This window comes from Camelus ferus, chromosome 14 (genome assembly GCF_009834535.1).
Source record: "Camelus ferus isolate YT-003-E chromosome 14, BCGSAC_Cfer_1.0, whole genome shotgun sequence".
In the NCBI taxonomy this organism is placed as follows: Eukaryota; Metazoa; Chordata; class Mammalia; order Artiodactyla; family Camelidae; genus Camelus; species Camelus ferus.
In genome coordinates, this window is record NC_045709.1 from 65,539,808 (window position 1) to 65,554,785 (window position 14,978).

At 36.2% G+C, this 14,978-nt stretch overlaps 1 protein-coding gene across 4 annotated transcripts in view; it reads left to right on the forward strand.

Moving 5' to 3' along the window:
* Nucleotides 1–14,978, forward strand: part of DIAPH3 (diaphanous related formin 3) — a 472,396-nt gene that overhangs the window by 224,516 nt on the left and 232,902 nt on the right. For all 4 annotated transcript variants that reach the window (XM_032496900.1, XM_032496901.1, XM_032496902.1 and 1 more), the window contains one exon: nucleotides 3,471–3,572. In XM_032496900.1, the coding sequence (XP_032352791.1) occupies nucleotides 3,471–3,572 (102 nt within the window). The remainder of the gene's footprint in view (nucleotides 1–3,470; nucleotides 3,573–14,978) is intronic.

Consider the following 14,978-nt stretch of genomic DNA (forward strand, 5'->3'; position numbering starts at 1 on the left):
TTATTAATAAATGGTATCCTCAGAAGTTCTTGGTTTTGCCTGTCACTTCTTATGAATGTGGTGGGTAGTAATATATCATCCCATCAGTGATTTGTGCTGTGAGTGTCAGACTCAAACTACCTGATTCAAGTGTTTGTTTCCTCTCACAGTTTCTGTTTACTAGATTTTGTCTTTATTATTGTGTATGTGCCTTGTTGGGAGTAGATTTCTAACTTTCTTAAAGAGAATTTACTACTTAATATGCTTGCAGTTTTTACAATGCATTTGTTAAATATTTATAGAGTAGCTTTTAACTTGATTACATGAATATTTTGGATGATCATGTGGCCTTTGTCATATAGAGATGGAAAAAATTTGCATTTTAAAATTCATGTCCTAAGAACATTTGGTTCCGTATAATTTATTAATATATTCGTTTTTCTGTTACTACTTTAGCAATGTAATGTAACACATTTAATGGCCTAAAATAAAACAAATATATTATCTTCCATTTCTTAGTACAGAAGTCTTACTGTGCTGAAGTCAAGGTGTTAGCAGACTTGCATTCCTTGTTGGAAGCTTTATAGAAGTTTGTCTCTCTGTCTTTTCCACCTCCTTCCTTATGCCTGCTTGCATTCCTTGGCTCCTGGACATCTCCCCTCATTTTCCAAGCCAGCAACATCGTATCTCTCTGTTCCTTCTTTCTAGTCACATCTCCTTGTCACTCAATTATTCTCTCCCTCTTCCACTTTTAAGATCTTTGGGATCACATCGGGTATATCCAGCTAATCCAGGGTAATCTCTCATTTTAGGGTCAAGCTGATAGCAACTCTAATTCCATCTGAAGCCCTCATTCCCTTGTCACATAACGTAATATTCCACAGGGTTCTGGGGATTGGACATGGACATCTCAGGGGATTTGGGACATTATTCTGCCTACCATACTTACTAAATATAAAACCAATCTCACAAATTCAAAATCTAGAAATTTAGTTAGGACCTATGTAAAGTCTTCATTAATTCATTAAAAATAAGAATTTCATGCTATTTGAAATCTTGTTTTTGATTTTAAAAATATGTTTCTAATTGTAAAGCGAGGAACTTGCCTATTTTGAGCAGGGCATGGAAAAAGCATTGCTTTGTAATAATTACTATTTTGGTGGGCTTTACTCACTGTCATGGTCTTGTCTTGACATATCTCGTTATTTGTTCACATGTAACAGATATCAGTACTGATGTCATTTTGGGTTGTCATTTTTTTTCCACTTCATTCTTTACCCATTTACCTTTGTCCCTTCAGTCTTTTATTAATTAATTTATTTAGCAAGTATTTTATTGTGCCCACCCTGTGCAAGGCATTGTGTTAGGCTCAATCAGACATAGACTTTACGTTTCTGGAATTTATAGTGTGGCAAGGGAGATGACATTTGTATTTATAGTTACAATACAAGATTCACACGGCTGTATTGAGGTTGTCTTAGAACTAGATGCTATACTAGGTGTGTGTATGTGTGTGTGAGGGTGAATGAAGCATATGTTTAGAAAAGGGCAGAGGGTCTACAGCCGTACCACCCTGAACGTACCCGATCTTGTCTGCTCTCAAGCTAAGCAGAGTCAGGCCTGGTTAGTACTTGGGTGGGAGAAAAGGGCAGAAGGATTGTGTGAGGGAAAAGCTGGCTGTGTGGGGGCAACTGTGAAGAATTTAGTTTCATAGGAACTTAGGATTCATGAAAGGATGGGAATTATGATAAAGGGAGAAACAAAGGAAGGTTGGGCCTGCACTCTTACAAATAACAATGGTTTAATACTTTAGAGAGCAAAAATATTGAAGTGAACAATTAATGAGCTTCTGATGAAAGATTAAAATTTAAGTATAGTAGTAACTAAAAATATTCAGGGGGATGTTGATGGTCATCTAAAAGGATGCTGGAGAAATTCAGAAGCCCAATTTAATTAAGAGATCAGCTGTCAAATAGAATAATTAAAAGAAAATATAAATAACCAGGTCTTTTGGTCACAGGCAGTTCTACTAAAAGAAACTTATATTTATGTAGGAAACTCATATAACTTTGTTGTTTTTATTCAGTTTGTTAGTATTAATAATGAATACATTTTTTAGGGATGATCTTAAATTGCCACTTTTGTGTTTGTTTTTGGCCAGTAAATCAAGTTTTTGTCGAAAAGAACACAGTGAGTCAAAAACTTGTTCTTTGATCTAACTACTTTGATATATAACAGTCTCTAACATTTTTAACTTATAACACCTTTGCGAATTTCCCGCCCCCCCATGTGTATTTTTAACATGATGTAAGCTTAATTATAATCCGTACTTGACTTTTGGCTTGTAGAGAGTTTACTGATGCTGAATTTGGTTTGTTTTGTTTGATGAGGGGGAGGTAATTAGGATTATTCATTTATTTTTGTTTGGAGGAGGTACTGGGGATTGAACCCAGGGCCTTGGGCATGTTAAGCATGTGCTCTACCGCTTGAGCTATACCCTCCCCCTGATGCTGTAATTTAGAATTGTGAGCATGAAGCACTCTTTTTTTCTGAATTTTAATATCAATACACTAACTTGCTGTAACACTATGGTAGTCAGTTATGTTTAAAAACAGAGCATCTATATAAACTTTGTCCAAGGGATGGTTTAATCCTTGAAGTTCTAACAGGGAAGCAACATGACACATATTCCCTTGGTCTTTGTCCACTGGGAGTATTTCTCTTGTCTAAGTGTGTGGCTTGGGAAAGGCTGGGCATGGAAAAAGGAGCCAGAATGGCCAAATGCACCTATAGTTTCTGGGCTACAGATGATACAGACAATGGGCTGTTACAGCTATAGCACTGAAGTTCCCAAAGGATCTCTCTGTATACTTTTACTTGCAAGGTGTATCATGCTGTGTCTTCAATGCCTTTTCAAATTCTCTTTCACATAGGAAAAGTTACTTTGTCTTTGTTTTAGAGGTATCTTCATTTTTATGATTAAAGCCATAATCATATGAGTTAAATCTTACAAGTGCTGTCATTAAAAGTCCCTTGATTTCTTTGCTGTTCTTTCCTTTCCCTATTAGTAGCAATAGAGTGATTTCTTTTATCCCCCTGAGTGAAGTGCTAAAATATGTTTGGCTTTGCCTGAAATTTCTGACACTTAATTCCCCAAAGCTGAAATGTAATTGATCACATTTATCCAGGTGAGAAAGCTGTTCCTCTGGTATAGGTTGAATTCTTCTTTCTCAATTATATAGCTAATCAAATAAACATTCAGTAGTGCTTGATTTGAATATATAATAACTCTGGATAGAGAGGAGGAAAACTGACTGCTTTCAAGATGCAGAGAATGTTAGCTAAAGGCTGAGTTATCAGGGAGGTTACCTAGAAATAAAACTAAAGATTAACTTTTTTAATGGTTTCCTTCTCGTAGTTAATTAATAAATTTTCCTGAAATTTAAGAAGCACATTTAATGAAGATATTTTCTTTTGGTTTCAATTTTTAGAACTTAATAAAGCATCTTCCTGATCAAGAACAATTAAATTCATTGTCTCAGTTCAAGAGTGATTATAACAACTTATGCGAACCTGAGCAGTTTGCTGTTGTGGTAAGTACCATCTCTCAGCGTCAGCTCTTTTTGGAAGGGATTTTTATACTTTGCAAAAATGGAGGAAAGAAAACGTTAAGCCTTTTCACGTCATTATTGCTCACAAACCTTTAATGTCCATTTGCTTTCTTTTATAACCTAACAGTATTATGGGAAATTATCTTGATTTAAAATACATATTGAAACTCATGCCTTAAATGACGTCCAAGGAGTTTTTCAAAAGTAAAAACATTGATTGTTTGTGTTCTCTATTTAATGACAAAACATGAAATGGAAACTGCACTCCCATGACTAGAGAGTATATTTTTGATTCATTCTAGAGCTCTGTATTCCAGCATGTTACAAGAGTAGTTTCCGTTTCTCATTGTAATCATTCACTTCAGTTCATCTCATATGTTAGACTCTGAAATTAGAAATAGAGTCTCTTTCTTGGCAATGAGGGTGAAAAATGAATACATTTTAGAAAATCTTTGAGACACCTTGATAATCATCTTGTTCCAGCCTCCTATTTTATAGGAGATGGGGTCTGAAGAGGTGAAAGAAAGACCTGCCAGTGTTATATGTTAGCTGTATTGCAACTTAAAATTAAGATTTTTATCAAGCTTTCTTTTCTCCTGCCCTTCCTTCTTCCATTAAATTATCGTTTTGAGGTTAGTTATACTCAGTCATCCTGATGATATTTAAAGAAGCATTTCATTTTTTAAAATACGGAAGATCGTTCATTTTATTCCTGTAGTCTTCAGGTATATCACTACCAACCTCCAGGGACATGATGAAATTGTATTTGATATAACTTTGAAAATTTGGGTTGGCTAACTAAAGGACTGTGTCTACATGCTGTATTTCGCATGCTGTCGGTATTTGCACTTAAACGCCTTCCTGTCCTGTCATGAACCCATTCTACTCAGCCTTCCTTGAAGAGCCTCTCCCCCTCCCCCACCCCCGGCCCCCAAAGTTACAATACTCAGAGTAAAAAAAATCAGGGGTTCTCCTGTTCATAGGCTTATAATTTTTGTTATAAAACTTTTAAACTTACTGTCTTTAGAAAAATACTTTTCATTTCTTTCTCTTTTTTGGGGGGGGAATTAAGTGTGCTTATTTGTTTCTTTTTAGAAGAGGTACTGGGATTGAACCCAAGACCTTGTGCATGCTAAGCATGCGCTCTACCACTTGAGCTATATCCTCCCCACTTCATTTCTTTTTAAACCCAGTTCTCCAGGGTATTCTTTTCAATTCAACTTGTCCTTTTTTTTTTTTTTTTTTTAATTTTTGTTCTTTTTTCTCTTTTCTGTATTTCCTTGTTTAGTTTACTTTCCATCTCCTGATCACTTTGTCTTTCTCTTGATCCCTATTTGATGCAGTGTCTTCCACGTGAGAAAAAGTGGAGAATTTGCATTACATTTTTAAACATAGACTACTTAGAATTTTGATTTTTGCCCATCTTTTTTGACTCCTGAAAATCATAACATATAAAGTTATAATTTTGAAATATTTCCTGTGCACATTAAATCTAGAACACAAGCTTATGTGAAAATACCTATTTAACAGGTAACTTTGTTGCATATAATCACAGAGAAGATTTAAAACTATTCCTATGTTATACTGATTGTCATAGAAGAATGAGCTCAAACTTGCAGATATTTTATGTTTATTTAAATAGTCAGATTATGCCTGCCTTTGAAAACTAGAGTTCACATCAAAGAAGTATGATTTACAAGCAGTGTACTCAGAGGGGTCAGAAAAGTTAAAACAATTATATTCCCAGATACCAGTGCTAGAGGTTATAGTTTTGATTTTGAGGCAGAGATGGACCACTTCCATTTCAGGACTTGTCAACACAAACTTGACCTTGAGTCTACACATTCCATGCTAGGTCATTCCTGACTGCAAATGGAATATAGTGAGGAAAGAGTGATGCTGTTGAAAACTGTCTGCTTTGGAAATATGAATAGAGCTTCATTATCTGTTGATTATGAATATTGCTAAAAATATTGTTTCAAGTTCTGGCTTGTGTTGTACTATCATTTTAAAAAATACATATGTTTTGGTGAAGAAAGGAGAAAGAAAGTTGAAGAAAAGATAAGAACTTTTTATATACTCTTTTTTGGGGGGGCATCAAATAGTAATGTTCTTTAACTCTACCTTTTTTCCATTTCAATTTTTTGCCATTTCCAAATGGCTGCCCCTTCTTCTCAAACCCCCACACCCCAAAAAGACAGAGAAACCTGCTTAAAGTTCCAAACAATATTTGAGAATTAACCAAAAAATGATGAAAAGCGTGGAATGCCTGAAGTTTTCTGTTCCCCTTTCTGGATTAAAAGCTCAGTATTAAGTTTCCTAATTCATTAAGGAGTGATATGTTTTCAGTTTATCAACATTGTATAAAACATACAATAATTTGGTGGTTTTAGAAAACTGATTATAATTACCGTGTATATGTTTAAAAGATTCCCACAATACTCTTTTACTTTTAAAATAATAAAATTAATGTAATTTATTATGTGTCTATCAAGGATGGGCTTTTAACTTGAAGTAAGCTAAACTGCAGATTCCTACAAGACTTTTCTCCTATAGAAAAACATTTACTTATTTCATAAACCTAGATTTCAAGTCCTTATCATTTCTACCTAAAAAATCATCACAGAGTTTAAAGAATAATCAAGGGTTGGGACTTTTGAACCTACTACACCTCGAATAGGGCCAAAACTTGCCTTTTCATTTGTTTTCGCCATAGATAGACGTGCTCTTGGCTCTGTTTCATCTTCTGGTTCTGTACACTGATACTGTGATTTCTAGCATTGTTTTCCTTTTAACAAAAATCAGTTAAAACCCTGCAGTTAATGTTACTTGCCAGTCAGTTTAAATTTTTCTTTCATCCAATTATGAAAATTCATTAATTTCATTCATGTTAATTACAGATTTCCCAGAAAGGCATATCCTATTTAAATAAATACTCGAATTTGATACAAAAGATAAAGTCACTACAGTTGTTTGCATTATATAATTAACTTTAATTCCACACAAGAATTATGTAAAACACTTAATAAACAAAAAGCAGCTTCCCTGGACATCAATATTTTTTTACATTATTTCTCTTTGATAGAAGGGCAGTGTGCAAAAGTAACACATCCAGAATGCTAGTAACCAATGTCAATTAAAGACCAAATAGAATATATAAAATGTAGCATATAAATTATAAACATGTTTTACTTTTATCATGTATTACTTACATACAGCTATCCAGGGTTCTGTTTCCCACAGAGTATGGTATACAAATATACTCTGCAGAAATATGTGAATATCCATTAACTTGTGCATCCTTGAAGCCTCCTTTCAGTCACTAAACCACTTGCTGGACCTGTGTTCCCTCCAGGTTTCTTGTAATAGAGAGTTTCATATCCATTTTTATTTATTTGTCCCTTGAAATTAGAAGCAAAATTCTTTAATGCTGACATTATCTCTAATACTTAAAAATAGCTTTAATGCATGAGTACTAGACATGGGTAGTTTTTGATGGTACTAAGCATTTAGATTCTCATCCGTTATTTCTAGTAATTCAGAATCTGAAGGTCCCTTCCTGAACTTCCTTGCAGCCCTTCTGCCTTGGGCAACGGCCATTGTGAGCAGGACGGTTCTCACATGTTCCAGAGCTGGCCCTGTCCATGCGTTATAGTCTAGCAGTGGGTGCACATGATGATGGTTGGTGGATGGGACCTTTTAGAGTTGATAACTGGTGCTATGAATTCAGGGCCTAATAGTTTAATAATATTATTGACTTGTTTTTTGTAGTTGATTATATGTCCTATGCTTTCTAGGAGATTCTGGCATATGAAAAATTAAAACTAATCAGAAAGTCTGAAAAAGCCATCATTTAATGCTGAGGGACTAAGGATTCTGGTTAAATGGTATTTTGGTATTTTAGAGAAGTGTCCTGGGAGGTGGTCTGTCTCTGTATCTTTCTGTGTGACTTGAAATGAATCAGACAGTTTATATGCTGATTTTATTTGTTGGTTTTAGGTTTGGGGCAGCAGACATTGAGTACTAACTGATGTGCTTAATTGGAAATATTCTTTTCCCTGGACAGTCCATGACAGAACTTTTGTTGGGAAATCAGTTAATTTTTGGCATGCCCTATCTTCATGCTTTATTCAAATTAATATTCTATCAATAAGATTAAGAAATTAAAATATGCTTTCTAGAAACTCTTACTCTTTGGATCAATTGCCTGTCTATTTTCTTGAATTTCTTCCTTCCCTCTTCTGCCCCAGTTCCTTTTCATTTCCTCAAAATACTGCCTACTTACCAAAGGTTGTTTTCCTTGGAGTAGTGCCTGATTTTAGTTGTATGACTGTATTTTTCATATTTGCAGTGTTTCTTTGATCAATAAGCCATTAGGTTAAATCACTGCTCACAGTGGCATGGTTTAACAGTGTGAGAAACAAGACATGTAAAAATTCAGTGGGATCACAAGATTAGCTGAAGTTTGAAAAGAGCCTAAAATTTGCATTTGAAACTGAGTATACTAGACTTTCTTTGATTACAAATTCTAGGTTTTTGAGTACTTGTCTCCATATTATTTAGTTCTGTTAAACTGCCGATTTTTCAAAGGAGTCATAACATTTATAGAAAATTGGATTGAACAAATGTCCTGTTTGTGTACTGTATTTTGATCTGCCGCCATTTGGTGTCACTGTAGGGCAGGACTTTTAAACTTTGTGTAGTGGAGCTATCTTTTTTTTTTTAATCAAAAAATGTTGTAAGACATTCATGCATATTTCCCTGCATTAAAAATGGCTTGTTTTAAAATACACCCAAATATTCTTGTTGTAAAACATGCAAATAATATATAAAAGCATTGACTACAATGTTGAAGTTCCTTGTATCCCACTAGCCATTATATTCCATACAGATGATCATTTTTAACATTTTGTTGGCTTTCCAGTCCTATTTCTTTGCACTTACAAATGCATGCATGTTCATATGCACATTTAAAAATATATTGTTCTGAAACTTTTCACTATGAAATATGTTTTGGAGATTTTTTAATTTTTTTTTGTTAAAGTATAGTCAGTATATACTGTTGTGTCAATTTCTGGTGTACAGCACAATACTTCAGTCATATAGGAACACACATATATTCATTTTCATATTCTTTTTTAACCGTAAGTTACTACAATATATTGAGTATAGTTTCCTGTGCTATACAATATAAACTTGATGTTTATCATATTTTGTAGGAATCCTCCTGTATTTCGAAATGAGAGGCCCTCTGCCAGAGTTTAGTAGGTGTCCTGTGCGATTCAGTGGGTTTGTAGATGTAGTTCTTGGTGTACTTGTGGGAGAGGGTGAGCTGTGAGTCTCTCTACTCTGCCATCTTGGCTCCTCTATCAAGATTTTTATTTTTATGATGTGATGTTTTAAAATTCTTATGTGGTATTTCATGGTCCATATTATGACTTGTTTTTACACTGTTCTCTAAATGAAGGATGGTTAGTTCTTGTTTTCCCCAGGGTTTAAAAAAATTAATTCTGCATACATGTTTGTATATGTATTTGAAGGCAATGTATCATAGATGTTATGTACATGAACTCTGGGTTTAAATCCTAGATCAATCTTACCAGCTGTGTGATTTTGGGTAGTTAATTATTTTTCTGTACCTCGACTTTTATATCTATGAAATGAGACTAGTTTCCTGTTGCTGCTGTAACAAAGTACCACAGACTTAGTGGCTTGAAACAACATAAGTTTATTATCTTATAATTCTGGAGGTCAGCATTCCAAAATGGACCATTAGTGCTGTGTTCCTTCTGAAGGCTCTGGGGAGACATTTATTTCCTTGCTTTTTCCAGCTTCTGGAAGCTGCTCACGTTCCTTGGCTTATGACCCAGCATCACTCTGACTTCACCTTTTGTCATCACACCACCGTCTCTGACCCTGTCCTCCCCTCTTAGGAGGACCTTGAGCTTAGAGTGGGCCTACTTGGCTAAGCTAGGACAATCTCCTCATCTCAAAACCCTTAATTTAATTACAGACACAAAGTCCCTTTTGCCGTGTAAGATGATGTGTTCAAAAGTTTTGGGGATTAGTATGTGGCCATACTTGGGGGACCAGTGTTCTGCCAACCACCAGGATGATAGTATTATGCCTCCACGGAATTCTCCTGATTATTGAATAAATTAATAGTGAATATGTGTCAATCATTTGTAATCATAAACTCTTTATAAGCGTTAGCTTCTGTCATTAACATTATTATTTCTTTAGAAAAGAGTCTCATAGTTTGAATTTCTAGGTCAAAAGTGGTTTTAATCTTGATAATTAATGCCAAATTAGCCTTCCAGGAGATGTGTCAGTTTATACTTTTATGAACAATATACATGAGGATTCTTTTTTCCTTTTGTTCTTTTTTATTTTTTTGGCACCATCAGTATCAGTAGTACTTAATATTATCTATCTTTTTTCACTTGGTGATTTTTTTTTAAACTTTATGTTTCCTGGTTATCAAATGAGATTGAGGTAGTTGTTATATATTTATTGATAATTTTTATTTCTTCTTGGAATTGCCTATTAATGTTTTATTTTCCTACTGTATTATCGTTTTTCCTTATAACTTACAGAAGCTCCTTATATAACCTGTGTGTTATTCCTTTGTAAGTATTTGCAGTGCCTCTTACTTGTCTTTCCGCTTTGATTTGTGATGTCTGCTGTGCCTTGCATTTTTGACGCTCAGTTATAAAAATGAGTTCAAAACCCATGTTCTTCCCTTAATTATGGGAATGTGTTCTGTGTTTTGGGACAAGCTTGGTCCTTGACATATAATAAGAGCAGGGTACATAGCAGATGATTAAGTCTTTCTTTTGATTCCCTAAGTTCCTTCGGTTGCTCCCCATAACTTTTACATGGATGTCCCGAATTCTTAGAATAGCAGTAAGCCTTAGACAAAAGGTTTATTGAGATATAATTGACATACAAGCAAATGCACATACTTAAAATTTGTAGAATTTGTTTAATTTTGACATAAGCACACTCATGAAGCCATGACCATAGTCAAGATAATGAACGTACTCATCACCCCGAGTGTTTGTTCAGACCTCTCTATAATCCCCTCCTTCCTAGCCACCCACTCACTTTAAGGAGTGAGTCACCCACTGTCTTCTAAGGATGCGATTCCTGCCATCCCCGCCCACCTCTTGCCTTCCTTTCTCCCTGGCCTTCATCTTTCCTCAGCAACTTGCTGTGCTCTCAAGGCACCTTGCTCAGACCTGTTAGCATGCTCCCTTCCCTTCTTTCTGCCTCAAGGAAGCCTTCTTGGGGATGCTTTCCCTAGCGCTTCTGTTATTCCTTGCAGAATTCAGCATCCCTCCTCTGTGTTACCATAATGCCCAGTGTGTATCTCTAAATGGTTCTTATCACCCTGGAATATAAGTGCTGTTTTACACGTCACAATCTTCATTTATGCTCAGAACTTTTTGATGGGCTGAAGAATACCTTTATATTTCCAACACATGGCCCATATTCCAGTACACAGTGTCACTGGCTAAGTGACTATATGAAATAAGAAAGAGATGAACAGAAGGGAGGAAAAATATATAGCGAGAACAGTAAAATAAAAACAAAGTTAAAAATCATTTTTAAGTGTTTATTGTTTTAGAACAATTGATGGTTCACAGGAAAATTGGGAGGAAGTTACGGAGATTTCCTAGTCCCTCCTCCCACCACCACAGGCAGAACTTCCTCGTTTATCAACATCCCTCACCAGAGAGATACAGTTCTTATAATTCACAGACACATCATAATAACCCAAGGTCCATAGTGTACCTTAGGGTTCCCTGTTGGTGTTGTACATTCTATGAATTTGGACAAATATATAATAACATGCCCATCATTATGGTATCACACAGAGTATTTTCATTGCCCTAAAACAAATGTATTTTAAAATCACATTTTCAAGTGAAAATGTGAAGTACTTTTGAGATAATTATTTTAATTTTTGTTAAAATGAGTCTCTAGATAACGATTTCTCTGGGTGAGAGTGGGTTAATTCAAAAGTAGACAAAGTAACCAACATGTTTGAGCATAAAAGTTTGAATTCACGCCTTTTTTCAGAACAGAATGTAAGCACCCTGTGTGATTCTGCCACTTAACTTGTGGAGTTGTCACAGTATTCCACTTTTCTCCTGATACCACACCTACGTTGGACTTCTTCCTAATCTTTCTTTAGCTCAGAAGGACATGCTGTTTAAGTCTGTGAATACTCAAGGTACCCTATACCCTACTTCTTTTGGTACTCATTGGTTTTTAATTTTCTAAAAAGGTGTTGAGGAAATTGCAGTTTGGTGTAGGAATCATGGCTGATTGAAACAACTTCAAAAAAGTCTGACCAAGGTTGGTGAGGGACCTGAAAGAATTTGTCCACTGAGCCATCACTTTCCCAGACTAAATAGATCTGTCTCTCTTTCATTCCTTGGTGTTGATTATTTCAAGTGCTTTGCAAATATCCAGATATAAAATCAATCATGTTCCACAGAATTATCACTTTAAAACTTAACAAAAGACCTGGAGTTAATAAGATATAATTTCTTCTTCCAGACCCATTTTGACTTCTTATAATTACTGTTTCCTTTTCTCTTTAATAATTCATCTTCCATCTTGTCTGTCTGTGACATAAATCTTGCCAGTCTCTCCTCCCGGAAAATAGAATTCTGTTTGTCTTCAGTTGCTGCTTTTTGGTTCCTGTCCAGTAGTTTGAGGTCCTTCAGATTTCACGATGCTCTAGACAGGACCTTGGCAATCTCATCTACCAATCTTCCACTACCCAGGGAGGACATTTGTTTAGACTAATAAACTGTTGTAACTATATTCATAGCTATTTAAATCTTAAAAATCTGCTTCTCCTAAGATCAGAAGCTGTTTCAGCTGTTGTTCAGTTATTCTTGTCACTTTGCTTTGTAACCTTTTTGACACGCTTCTGCCAGAATCCAGGACTTAATATAGGCTCCCTAGCACAGATGGCTTTTCTTTTACCTAGACTGGGACTTATTAATTTTGCTTGCTTTCAGTTATCATTGATCTGTAGCCTAAAATTCTTGAGACATTTAATACTTATATCATTTTTCTTATGATCTGATTTCTGCTTTTCATCTCCTTCAGCAATCTAAGTCAAAATAGTCACAATGCCATTTGAATTTTTAATTGAATGGATAGGAATTTTGTTGGCTTAAGTAGTTAGAAATCAGTTATCAGCTAGAAGACATCTCTGCCTTGTTTGGCCTAGTATTTTCTCTGAAGATCTTTTCTCTCACAGATTTCTTCTTAATTCTGCCTACACATGACACCAAGGAAGTACATGTTGACAAGACTCTCAAAAGGCCATTTGCACCTTTCCTTTTCATGTTTAACAGGTTGTGTAAAATAATGTGTAACAGATTTATTGATTTAACTAAATATACTGAAATTCACAGAAAATTAGAGGCTTCTTTTATGGTTGAACTTAACATGCTTCACTGCTGATAAACTGAAAATATTTAAGAACTTTTCAGAGGGGAGGGTATAGCTCAAGTGGTAGAGTGCATGCTTAGCATGCATGAAATCCTGGGTTCCATTCCCAGGGCCTCCTCCAATAAATAGATAAATAAATAAACCAACCAACCAACCAACCAACCAACCTAATTACCCCCTCCCCCCAAAAAAACTAAAAAAAAAAGAGCTGTTCTGGTATTGATTTGAGTTCTTATTAGATGATTCTGAGGAAATGGCTTCAGGTTCCATGTTGCCTCAGCCTTTAGGTGTTACAGGGACTGGGATTACCAGATGTTTTATGGACAAACTTGGACCTTGAGATGATACTGGCAACTGCATCACTGTCTGTCTGATACATTTTATTTGAATACCTTGACTCCTTGGTTCAGCAGTGATTCATTTGTTTATTTATTCAACAAGTATTTATTGAACACCTACTGTGCAGGGCATTGCTCTAAATTCTGAGGTTGTTGCAAGTGAACATGTCTCTTACTCCTTCTTGGTCTTACATTTTAGTTCCGTATGGTAACAATATACACATAAACAAACACATGACGTGGTGTCAAGTAATAATGAATCCCGCCTCAGGAAGTGTGTGTCTGTGTGATTGATATGGCTAGGGAAGGCAGGAGCCTTTGTGACCTCTTAGGGAGGCACGTTATAGACAGAGGAGGCCACGAGCCCCAGACTCTGAGGGACAAGTGAGTTTGGCACAGCTGAGGCCAGTGGCTGTGGCAGAGTGATGGAGGGGGAGTGAGAACAGGAGGTGATGCTAGGGAGGCCACCAGGACCTTGCAGCCACAGTGTGAGGCCTGTTGACGTTATCCTAAGAAAGCCACTGGAGCGTTTTAAACAAAGAAGTGAAATGATCGGATTTGTGCTTTAGATTTAGATCAGATTTATTATTCTGGCAGCTGTGTGAGGAACAGATTACGGGGTGGGGGCATAAATCAAAGCCAGTGGTCAGTTAACACGCTCTGACAACGATTAAGGTGAGAAATAGTGGAGGCTTGACAGGCTGGAGGGCAGTGTCAGTGGTGAGAAGGGCAGATTCCGCATGCATTTGTAGAGTAGAGAAGACAGGATTCCTGACAGATTAGATTTAGGGCAGGAGAGGAGTCAAGGGTGACCCCATGGTTCTCGGGCTGTACAGGTAGAAAGACAGGGGATTCTGTTTACAGAGACGAGGAAAAGACTTGAAAGCAAAGCAGGCTGTGTGAGGAAGATCACTTAAAATGTCTGTAGACACCTACGTGGACGGAGGACATATGCACGTGGGTGTAGGCTGGGAGTTCAGGGCCGGGGGTATAAATTTGGGAACCAGGCACAGAGAGGTGGAATTTAAAGCTGTGGGATGGGATGAGATCACCTGTGGAGGGAATTAGAAACAGAACACAGGAGGCAGTGAAGGACAAGGCAAAATTCACAAACCTTTCTGTTTTTCTCGATCTTCTCCCTAGAGAGGGGCCCGTCACCAGCAAGGTTTTGTTTGTTTTTGCTGCTGGTTACCACCTCTCTGAGGAAAATTGCAATCCCCGGTCTAGGGAATTGTACAAGGTGATTTTATAATATGACACTATTGCAGTTTGTTTCCAACAGTAAGCATGAGGCCAGGTGAGAGGGCAATTTGGCATTTGTAGGATGTGATTCATCAGGGACCTTTGGAAAGAAACTAGTGGTCATGAGAATAGTGGTCGTGAGACTATGTGTCTGTGTAAAGAAGGAAAAACTACTTTTGCCTCCAGATCTTGCTCTCATAGGAAAGAAAATGGAATAATATCTAATGTATCATAGTAATAAATATATAGTGTCTATGTTATGAACTAAGATGAAGTTAAAATACCACAAGTGTGCAGGCATATTCTGTGATAAAGTGACTCTTGTTTAATC